We start from the raw sequence: 11,735 nt of genomic DNA on the forward strand, positions 1-11,735 counted from the left end.
ACAAGGTCAAGGGAAGGCGAGCCACGGCGCCCAGAGGGAGCTGGGGCCACTGGGAAAGAGGATGCGCTGTTGGACGAGCAGCTCCCTCACCTCGCTCCCCAGCAGAAGTCTTTGGTGGTGCCCCTGAGGCTGCTGCCAACACTAAGCCGATGGAGATGGACACGGTCCCTGCCCCCAGCCCCCTGATTTCTGAGGGCGACGCCAGGTGCACCTTCCCGTAAACAACCACTGATGACAGGCCTGGGAGGTGGCAGGGAGGTGGCTCTGTCAGGGAACCAGCCCGGAGGAGTCACCCATGCTCCGGATGGGAACACTGAGGTGCAGTCTGGCAGAAGCCAAGGCTAATGGAGACGATGAAGCTTCGAGGGCAGGGGGTGGAGCCGTGGTGGGGGTTGGAAACTCGGGGTCCGTGCCTGTCCCAGCCCTGACCTCGCTCCTGAGCAGCGCTGTTTCCCATCAGCCTCTGTCCCCTCCGGGTCACAGGGCCAGGCTGAGACCCGGCCGCTGGCGTCACTGGTAGGGCACTGGGTTCCCACAGCCCTACTTCCTCTAGCCCCTCCGCTCCCTGTTGGAAACCTGGTTACCCTTTCCTCACCTAGCTCAGTCCCATGGGGGGTTTGTTCTGGCTGCCCTGCCATCTGCCCAGGGCAATCAATCAAGGCAGGGCAGGGCTGCCACCATCCTGGGTGGAGAGTTTAAAAGGAGGAGGTCCTGGGAGCCACCGGCTTCAGTGGACCCTGGACAGAGCCAGGGCGCAGGGAACATGGACGGACGCCGCATGCCGCGCTGGGCTCTCCTGCTGCTGCTCTGGGGCTCCTGCACCTCCAGTCTCCCCGTGGACACGGGCGCCTTCAGACGGTAACTAGGGCCAGAGAGGGTGGCAGGGGCGAGGGGTTCCCACCTTCCTCACACTCCTGGCTTTCAGATATGTGATGCCAGCCAGTCCTCACCAGCAGCTGGGTATGGAGGTACCGTCCCATTCAGAGAGGTCAGGTGACTGGTCCGTTGTCACACAGCCGTGGTGGCCTGGAAGCCATGTCGGCTGCTTCCTGCACAGATAGGGGGCACTGTGGGAACTCGGCATTAAGACACGACCACATGCCCCGGCCTAATTATTAAGAAGGGTGTGGTATGGTCAAGCCCTTAGGGCAGTGGTTGGCAAACTGCGACTCACGAGCCACATGCGGCTCTTTGGCCCCTTGAGTGTGGCTCTTCCACAAAATACCGACTTCTGCGCATGGGCCACGAAGTTTCAATCGCACTGTACGTGCGTGCCCACACATGGTATTTTGTGGAAGAGCCACACTCAAGGGGCCAAAGAGCCGCATGTGGTTCGCGAGCCGCAGTTTGCCGACCACTGCCCTAGTGCAGTGGTTCTCAACCTTGGCTGCACATTAGAATCCCATGGGAATCTTTTTAAAATCCTGATTTCTGGGCCTCATCCTCTGGAAATTCTGTTTCTTTGTTACTAATGTTGTGGCCCCACCCCATAACAAAGAAACAGAATTTCCGGAGGATGAGGCCAAGAAATCAGGATTTTAAAAAGATTCCCAGGGGATTCTAATGTGCAGCCAAGGTTGAGAACCACTGCCCTAGGGAAAAGGCACAATATAGTGCATAAAGGCAAGGCCTCTAGAGCTCTTGTCTTGGTTTAAATCAGCGGTTCTCAACCTATGGGTCGCGACCCTGTGGCGGTCGAACGACCCTTTCACAGGGGTCGCCTAAGACCATCCTGCATATCAGATATTTACATTACGATTCATAACAGTAGCAACATTACAGTTATGAAGTAGCAACGAAAATAATTTTATGGTGGGGGGGTCACAACATGAGGAACTGTATTTAAAGGGCCAGAAGGTTGAGAACCACTGGTTTAAATTCTGCTCCACTAACAGAACTAACTCTGGAAAAAGGAGCAAGGTTCTTTTTTTTCTTTTTCTTGGTTAATCCTCGCCCAAGGATATTTTTCCATTGATTTTTAGGGGGAGCGGAAGAGAGAGGGAAAGACAGAGAAACATCGATGTGGGAGAAACACATCAATTGGTTGCCTCCTTCACGAGCCCCATGACCGGGGCCTGGGCCGAAGAGGAGCCTGCACCCAAGGTACGTGTCCTGGGAATCGAACCCAGGACTCTTTGGTCCACAGGCCAACCCTTTATCCACTGAGCCAAACCAGCTCCGTTTACCATTTTATTTTCTTTAAACATATTTTTACTGATTTCAGAGAGGAAAGGAGAGGGGGAGAGATCTAGAAACATCAGTGACGGGGGGCGGACAATGTGGGGAGACTACACGCACAGGAGGACGGGCCGCTGAGAAGAGGGCTTCTCCATGAACTGGGCTGCAATCCTGGGCCCCTCCACCTTCCCCACCAGCAGCCAGGGGCATCTTCCTTCAGGCTTCGCAAACAGCCTTCATGTCAGGGGGAGGGGGAGCCTATATAGGAAATTGGGCCAGACACGCCGCCTCCCAGGACTCCGAGCCGCCTCATCCCTGTGAGCCTCGTGTCCTCATCATAAAGGGAGGACAACCCTAGTGTGGAGCTGTCCCGCCTTTACATGTGGCGTGGCGGCTCGCTCTGCTGGGCGTTCTTCAGTTCTGGAGTTCTGCCTCCCACAGGTGGAAGGAAGGCCTCAGGGCAAGAAGCTGGGATGAGGCTCAGAAAGGCACACTTTCCAAGGACAGTGGGCACAGGCCCCCAACTCAGTGGGTTTACTCCACCCTCCAGCCTGGCTGAGCCCTGCCCCAGGCACCCGGAGCCCCTCAGCGGGGCTGTGAGCGTCTGCTGCCACCTACAGGCCGCCCGTGGCACTGCCTCTTCCTGCCCGGCTGGAGGGGCACTCCCAGCCTTCCTCTAGTTTGAAGGGATGCCATTGTGTTTCCTCCGTCTCCCCGGACGGAGCTCCTTGAAAGCAGCAATGGCCTTTATCTTCATACCAGAGGCCCGGTGCACGAAATTCATGCAAAGGGCCCAGCCCCAGCTTCGTCCAGAAGGTCATTGGGGAGGTCCAGTCTAATTAGCATATTATGCTTTTATTATTATAGATCTCTAATCTCCTCCAGAGGAGGTTTAAACGTGTGATTATGAAATGAATGAATGAATGAACGAAAGAATGGATCAAAGTTAGGCAGCGGGAGGAAGGCAGTTGAGGGTCATTTAATACAAGTGCAGGAGTTCACCAAGCTTGGTAAATCCTCCTTCAGAGGCCCAAGGGCACAAGAGTGATTCTTAGTTGCCTGGGCCAAGGCGCGGGGTGAGGGTCCTTGGCGCTCCAGGGACTCTACCGTTATTGTGGGGAACACAGAGCTCTTCTCTTTTCTTTCTTCGCTCTGGGCCAGGATCTTCCTGAAGAAAATGCCCTCCGTCCGGGAAAGCCTGAAGGAGCGCGGCGTGGACGTGGCCAGGCTCCGGGCGGAAGGGAGCCAGTTCTCCGGGAGACCGCCCTTCACCAACAGCACGGCCCCCGTGGTCCTCACCAACTACCTGGACGTGAGTGCCCGCCAGCTCCCCGCTCCTCCTTCCGCTCCTGGGCCTGAGGGTTCCTTTGTTCCTTCTGGGTTGTCTTTCACTGAGTTGCTGAGGAGCCAGCACTAAGCATCCACCAGATTCCCATTTCACAGCTGGGAAGCCTGAGGCACGGAGGGCAGGGGAGAGCCCAGAGGCAGGGCAGGTTTGGAACTCGGGAATTCAGGGCCTCAAGCCCAGAGTCCCTGGGGGCAGGCGTGTGCGGCCTTAGATGCAGGTGTCTGTGATCAGGCTCAGCACAAACCACTGCTAACTGTGTCAGTGGTTCCTCAAGGGGTGGGGACCTTCCAACTCCCTTTTCAGTATTTTTATTTTGCCTCTTGTCTCCCTTCCTGGGAAGCCATAAGACAGTGCTCAGCCTCCCAGCCATGCCCTGCTGGAAAGTGGAAGCCCACAAGGGCTGTGTGATCTGCCTACTCTCACCCCAAGTGCCAAGGGGGGGGAACCAAGGGAGACCCCAATGTCCGAGGCTCCCCAAGTCCCTCCAGCTACCTCTTTCTTTCACCCCCACAGACCCAGTACTATGGCGAGATTGGCATTGGCACCCCTCCCCAGACCTTCAAAGTCATCTTTGACACGGGATCAGCCAACCTCTGGGTGCCCTCCACCAAGTGCAGCCCCCTCTACACAGCCTGTGGTGAGCCCCAGCCCCCTGCCTGCATGCCTGGGCAGTCCTGCCTCACGCCCAGCTAAATCCCTCCTGCCTCATGTGCACTCTTTCTTTTCTTCCTCTGCTCCCACTGCCCCTAAAAGGAGAGGAAAATGTCCCCCACTTTCCTGATGAGGCCTTCACGGTAAAACAGCAAGCTTCGGGAGACACCCCCACCCTCCTCCCAACCCCCACTCCCGGCTTCTTGCCCTTCCGGAGGCTGGGAGGGACTGAAGGCTCAGACCCGCAGGCCCTTGGGCTCCTGCATCCCTCCCCTTAGCCAACAGCTGCTTGTGGAGTGCTGGCTGTAACCAGCACCTTCTCCCCACCCCAGGGTCAGGACTCACTTTATCATGCTTCATCCGAGACAAAATTCTCAGAGGCAGGGGCACATAACAGGGGCCCGACGAACACAGTCCTTGGTTGATAAAACACATTTTTCCAAACCTCTGGCCGCCCTCAGGACCACCCCATCCCTGCACCTAAGTCAGTGGTTCTCAACCTTGGCTGCACATTAGAATCACCTGGGAATCTTTTTAAAGATCCTGATTTAATGAGGCCCAGAAATCAGGATTTTAAAAAGATTCCCAGGTGATTCTAATGTGCAGCCAAGGTTGAGAACCACTGGCCTAAGTCCTCAAGCACCCAGGCCATGTCCATGTGCGCCTGCCTCCCGGACCTCCCTCTCGGGGACACACCTGAGCCTGTGTCCCTCTCCCAGAGATTCACAGCCTCTATGACTCCCTGGAGTCCTCCACCTACATGGAGAACGGGACCGAATTCACCATCCAGTATGGGTCCGGGAAAGTCAACGGCTTCCTGAGCCAGGACGCGGTGACTGTAAGTGCGACCCGCCCGGGTCATCCCACCTCCTGCCCTTCTTGTCCCCATTTGTTCCTGCCACTCTAGGGCCCATACTCGGGAGAGGTGCCACCCAGCGCCCCCTGGAGTCTGAGAGCAGGCTCTGCCACTGGACAGAGCGAGCCCCAGCTGCCACTCAGCGATGGGCGATTCCTAGAGGCTTGTGCATCTGACTCACACACAGGGCTCGTCTGAGCCCCACAGCCTGCCGTCGAGGAACCTGCCCGGGGTGGCCGCTCTCTGACTGAGCCCCTCCCCAGACCCTAGACCGAGGTCAGCGTCAGAGTCAGGGGCAGCAGTGCTGTGGACATTGTGGGCAGGGTTAGTTTGGGGGCCAGGCAGGGGCATCATGAAGGTTAGAGTTTAGGATGAGGGTCAGGGCCTGGTTTGCTTTTCCGTTTGGCCTGTGTCTCACCCCTTCCCCATTCCAGGGCTTGTCCAGCCCCTGCTCGGTCCGAGTTGGGGAAGGGCTACTTGTGGGACCTGAGAGGAAACCCCTGTGAGCCTTCCCCCTGCCCTTGCCTGTGAAGTCAGGAGGAAGGGAGCCAGAAGGCAGGCCTGGTTGTGCTGAAGAAACTCTCAGCCCACGATGGGCGTGGGCACTGAGCCAGTCCTGCCAAAGGGAGAGCTGGGCACTGGGGAGGGGTGTGGGAGCTCCTGGCAGCTTTCCTATTACTGCTGGGCAGGACCACCTTCTCAGCCTCTGCCCCTCCCCGTCACTGGGCAACCCCAGTCCTCTGGAGACCCGACAGCCTAGATGCATTAGAAGAGAGGACATTGTGGGGAGATGTCAAAAGGTCTCACCCCCGGAACCTGTGCAGCTCCGAGGCCCCCAGTGTGGAAGCCAGACTAGGCCCTGGGGGGTGGGCAGTGGGTGTGGTCTCCTCCGGTCCTTCCTCCCACAGGTGGGCGGAATCACGGTGACACAGACGTTCGGAGAGGTCACGGAGCTGCCCCTCATACCCTTCATGCTGGCCAAGTTTGACGGGGTCCTGGGCATGGGCTTCCCTGCACAGGCCGTGGCTGGGGTCACCCCCGTCTTCGACCACATCCTCTCGCAGAGGGTGCTGGAGGAGGACGTCTTCTCCGTCTACTACAGCAGGTGGGCCTGGCCTGGGCAGGGGCGGGGGGAGCGGGCAGGGGGCTGGAGGGGAAGAGGAGAGGTGGCCCAGGATGTTGATGTTCGAGATCAGGTGGGATCCAGTTATCCAATCCATATCTAAGCTGCACTGCCCAACAGGGAAGCCGCCTCTCAAATTTACATAAATTAAAGTTAAATAAAACTGGGCACTCCGTTCCTTCGTCGAACTAGCCACATCACAAGTGCTCAGCAGCCACAGTGGCTACTACCGTTCTGGATAGTACAAACCTAGAACATTCCCACCATCGCGGAGAGTTCTGCTAGCACTGCTCTGGGACAAGAGAACGTGGGGTGATGGGAGGTAAGCATTGCTGTGGCCTGGGGCCTTCCCGGTGCGGGCCACGTTCCTCCCACACGGAGATAGTGGACATCATTCATTCATTTGCATATTCAATGATTCCATAAATACTGGGCACTTCTGTGCCAAGCACTGTGTGAGGTGCTGAGGCTGCAGCCAGGAACACAATGTACAAGACAGAGTCCTGCCCTCACAGAGCCTACAGTCTGGCAGGAGGACGCGAAAACATGGCAGCTTGTTGAAAACAGCAGGTAGCCCGGGGCTGACACTTGTAGGGCTTTCAACTCTGGGCTGAGCCTCTGGGCAGGTCAGTGGGCCTGGGGAGGGCCATTGTCAGCTGTTGAGCAAGTTGTGGTCTGCTCCAAGCTGCTGGGTTTAGAGAAGTGGTATGAGTTAGAGACAGGATCCTAAGGGCAAGAACACCGGGCCAATGGCAGTGAGCATGGAGGGGAGGGTCAGACTCCAGAGAAACCGCAGGTAAAATGAAGAGGAGCGTCCGGTTTGGTGCAAGGCAAACACTGAGAAGGGGCCACCAGTTGGCTCTGCAGCCAGAGGAGTCTGGGGAAGAGCTGGTTAAGAGGTGGAGCAAGGCCAGATGGCAAGGAGTTAACAGGCGAATGTGGGTGTGAGAAAGCGAAGGGCAGAAGTCGGCCCAGCGAAATTCAACAGGGAAGGACTGTCAGGTGGGGGTGCAGGCAGAGATGCAGAGAGAGGAGAGGAAAGAAGGGTGGGTGTTTTTAAATGCTAGCGGATGTCTGAGCAACCCTGCAGGTGGAGGGAAGGCCATGGACAGCAAGAGATGGAAAATGTGGGGAAAGAGATGATAGTGGAGGGCACAGGAGCCCATGGAAGGGAGGGGGACCCAGCAACCGGAGGGAGGCAGCCTGGCTGGCGGAGGGAACATCGGAAAATCTTGAGGTGTCGGGAGGGGGCGGAGGGAACGTGGCCCAGCCCACACGCATGCATACTAGATTTGTGAAAATGCAGTGAATTGCACTTGCACAAATAGTATGTGCACAGCTACACACCTGGGTACACACGAGCGTGTACACATGCCTCCTGTTGGGAATGCTGAAAGCCCCATTACACAGACACACACACACACACACACACACACACACAGGAAACCAGCCCTAAGGCAGGCTCTGTGGGAGGCACCGTGCAGTGTGGAGGAGAGGAAGGGGAGGGGATCAGCTTCAGAGGGGCCCCAGCAGCCCTGGCTCCAGTCCCCCAGTCACCCCACTCCCATGCTTGGGTGCCTTCAGGCAAGTAGCTTCACCTCTTGGTGACACCCTGGCCTGAGGGGCAAGTTAAGTGCAAATACCCAGCCTGCCCGGCACCTGGCTAGGGAGGTGCTCCTGAAACAAAGGCTTCCTTCTGCTGTGTCTCTTTCTCTGCAGAAATTCCAAGTAAGGAAAGGAAACCCTTCCCACCACCACCTGACCCTGACCTTCCAGAGCACTGGCCCCGAATCCCACCCGCCACCTGCCCCAAACTCACCTCACAGGCCCAGGCTCTGCCAGACACACATGTACTCTCCCCGCTTCCTGCTCTCCTCCTGCCCCTGCCCACCCCCACCCTGCAGCTCCCCCAGGCCCCTCCCCTGCGCCTCTTCAACCCACAGCAACCCAAACCCAAGTGAGGGTGGGGCCATTATGTCTTGTTTGCATTCTGGTCTGTCCTGGTGCCCGCGATGGGGATGCTTGATTGGTGCAGCTGGACCCTCATCTGGGAACCTCCCAGGTTGGGCTGGGGGAGGGGCAAGGAAGGTGGAGAAGTGGCACGTGCTGCAGTTTCCCAGCCTTGCCCCCCTGCCCTCCTGGGCCTCATTGCCACCCCCATTCCTTCCTCACCCCCCCCCGCCCCCCCACTTCCCTGTCGCTGGGTCACTGATCTCCAAGAACCACGGATCTTTCTTTAGGAATTCCCACTTGCTGGGGGGAGAGATTGTGCTGGGAGGCAGTGACCCCCAGTACTACCAAGGGAATTTCCACTACGTGAGCATCAGCAAGACCGGCTCCTGGCAGATCAAAATGAAAGGGTCAGCTATCCTCCACCCTCCCCACTCCCCCCCCAAAATGCTGCTGCTAAAGGTGGGGGAAGGGGCGCGGCTGCTGTCCTGTCCTCGCTCCAGTGCAGCCACTTCTTAAGGCACAGCCAACCTTTGCTCTCTGCCTGCTCTGTCCAGGAATGGGGACCATGAGATGTGAGGGGCAGAGGGGAGGGGGCTACTGGGAGGAGGTGGGGCTCCCTAAGCACATGCCCAGAGCGGGCAGCACCTTTCCTCCTCCAGCTCCTGCCTCATGCGTCCTTCACTGCATCGCTGGGCCAGCATGGCCTCCCATCACCTGCCCTCGCCCGCGAAAGCCTTGCAGCCTGCTGGTGCCCCATCAGCCTGTCTGTCTGTCTGTCTGTCTGACTATGGCCTCCCCCAGGGTGTCTGTGAGGTCGTCCACCTTGCTCTGTGAGGAGGGCTGCATGGCGGTGGTGGATACTGGTGCCTCCTACATCTCGGGTCCCACCAGCTCCCTGAGACTGCTCATGGAGACCCTGGGGGCCAAGGAGCTGAGCACAGATGAGGTAAGTAGCTGGAGAGGCGGTGCCAGAGGTGGGAGGAGCTACCTGGTCAGACCCCCAAATCACCCCAGGCAGCATTAGGTCCCAAATGAGGTCATTTCCGGCCTTCACCTCCTCACCTCTCACACTCTTCACATGTGGCTGGGTGCCCCCTGGGCAGAAGGCAGGCCACAAGCATGGGGCTGTGTCTGCTGGGACCCCCCCCACACACACACACACTCAAAGGGCCTCCCTTTACTCTCTCCCCAGTATGTCGTGAGCTGTAACCAGGTGCCCTCCCTCCCGGACATCTCTTTCCACCTCGGAGGCAGAGCCTACACACTGACCAGTGCAGACTACGTGTTACAGGTGAGTTGCAGGCTGCCTCTCGCTGGCAGGCAGGGAGGGCGGGCAGGAGCCCTCAGAAAGGGACAAGTCGTTGTGACCATTTACCTACTAGGCCAGCAGTTGTCAAACTTGGCTGTTAGTCACCGGGAGCTTCTAAAAGTCCCAGTAGCAAGCCACACCCCCCACCTATTGAATCAGAGCCTCTGGGGGCAGAGCCTGGGCGTCAGTGTTGTCACAACTCCCCAGGTGACTCCAATGTGCAGCCGAGTTTAGAGATCACTGTGCTCGGCTCCTTATCTCCCTTTTCTCATCAAATGCTCCCCATAATGCGAGGCTCCTGCATTCTAATCCCCCTTTTACACTCAATAGACTTAGGGACATTAAATTACTTGCCGGGACCAGCAGCTCTGCCCGTCAGCTCGTGGGGGCAGTGCTGTGCCTCCCGCATCGTGTGCCCAGTGTCTAGCACGGTGCCTGCACGCACGAGGGGTGCGGTCCATGAGGCGTTGGAAGGGCCAGGCTGCAATGGAGGTGCAGTATGGAGGGGGGAGAAGAGGAGGGACGAGGCTGAGGAAGGCTCTGGAGTCAGGCAAGATGGGGGCAGACTGGTCACCTGCTGGGCAGTGAGGAAACCCCGGTGCTTCCCACCAGGACCCCTACAGTAATGATGACCTGTGCACCCTGGCTCTCCACGGGCTGGACATCCCACCGCCCACTGGGCCTGTCTGGGTCCTGGGCGCCAGCTTCATCCGCAAGTTCTACACGGAATTTGATCGGCGTAACAATCGAATTGGCTTTGCTCTGGCCCACTGAGGCCCCCTGCGGGCCCTGCGGCTGCCAGCAGCCCTAGCCCAGAGCTGGAGCTCTCTGTGGACCGTCTCTGAGCACGCCTGTGTCCTCGTGGGAGGGTACAGGACATGGAGCTCCTCCTGGGTGCTTGCCCTGTCCCAGCCCCGGCTCTTCCCTGCTTTGAGGACAAACAGAATAAAGACTTCATGTTCACAGCCCTATTGCACCTGGGTCCACTAGGGTTGGAAACGGAGGGAGGGGCAACCGCGTGATCATGTCCAGACAGGAATGTGGCCCAGAATAACAAACACACTCACCTGACGTCTGCAGGGCTCAAGTGGACTTGTTTACACAACCTTGGGTGGGAAGTTTGCAGAACACCGGCCCCTTCCCCCCTCCGGCCCCTCCAGGACCAAGGCTAATGCTGTGACTGTGGCTGTGGATCAGCAAGATGCTCCCAGCCACAGAAGCCAGCCCCCAGCTCAGGCTCTGCCCTGATGAGCTAGCCAGGCCTGCCTCTCCAGCACCGAGGACCCCAGAGGCCCCATCCCCGCCCCCGTCCCAGTGGAGCCATTTACAGCGCAGTCCAAGGCCCCATCACCTAAAAAGATGGAACACCAGCGATCTGATCGATCCTCCCCTTTTACATGTGGGGAAACTGAGGCTCGGAGAACGGAAGGCATTTGGCTGAGAGCACTCAGTGAAGTGTGAAAAAGCAAGACTGGAACCCAGCCCATGAGGCTTGGGTCTTAGGGGCTTTCCACCTTCCCCCATGTATGCAGGCAAACGTGACAGGGAGAGCCCCCCACCCCAACACACACACCCTCAGCACAGACATACACGCTCTCTCCGCCTCCTGGACTTGGGACAGGCTGAGTCTCCTCCTACTCCTCCCCCTGGGCCATCCGCACGGATGTCCAGCTCAGGTAACAAGGGCCAGTAGCCACCTAAAGCCACAGATGCCGCCCCTCTTCGTGGTAGCTGCTCAACCCTCTTTTGACCAAAAAGGGGGAGGCACTGACTGAGTAACCTGACCAGGTCCGGGCAAACCTCACATCTCTAGAACGCAGCCTCTCAGGATTGTGGGGACCCCAGCCTCCTCCAGGACAGCATCCCTGCCTGAGCAGTGTCCTTCTGCAGAACCAAGAGCATGATTCTCTGACTTCGCCTGCCTTGCTTTACTTCCTTACCACAAGCAGTGCTCTTCCAGCTCCACATGCTGGGGCACGCTGGCCTGAAGTATGCAGGCCCCCATCACCTCCTACACTGTCCAATAGGATAACCACATTTGGCTATTGACATTGAAATTAACTGTCACACTAGTCACATTTCAAGTGCAGGAGAGTCACATGGGGCTAGCGGCCGCTGCACTGGACAGCACTCTATAGAAGGTTCCCATCATCACAGAAGTTCCTCTGGGCAGAGCTGGATTCTGCACAGCAGGAGTGATGGGGCCTTGGGGGCGAGAGGTTCCAGGACAGGACAGAGAGACAACTTGGGGAATAGAAAAGGGCCCCTTCTCTTTAGGTGTTTTCTGGGTGGGGCAGTAAGAGCTCCCCCACCAGGC

General features: G+C 58.0%; 1 protein-coding gene across 1 annotated transcript; it reads left to right on the forward strand.

Annotated features, from left to right (window-relative positions):
- Positions 1–763: 763 nt before the first annotated feature.
- On the forward strand, positions 764–10,363 carry REN (renin). The gene is made up of 9 exons (XM_070396697.1): positions 764–858; positions 3,340–3,490; positions 4,040–4,163; positions 4,897–5,015; positions 5,942–6,138; positions 8,397–8,516; positions 8,911–9,055; positions 9,302–9,400; positions 10,031–10,363. The coding sequence occupies exons 1-9, from the start codon at positions 764–766 to the stop codon at positions 10,190–10,192; spliced, it is 1,212 nt and encodes a 403-aa protein (XP_070252798.1). The 3' UTR covers positions 10,193–10,363.
- The last annotated feature ends 1,372 nt before the right edge of the window (positions 10,364–11,735 follow it).

This window comes from Myotis yumanensis, unplaced genomic scaffold (assembly GCF_028538775.1).
Source record: "Myotis yumanensis isolate MYYU_CA2020_CCGP unplaced genomic scaffold, mMyoYum1.0.hap1 SCAF_17, whole genome shotgun sequence".
Classification (NCBI taxonomy): Eukaryota; Metazoa; Chordata; class Mammalia; order Chiroptera; family Vespertilionidae; genus Myotis; species Myotis yumanensis.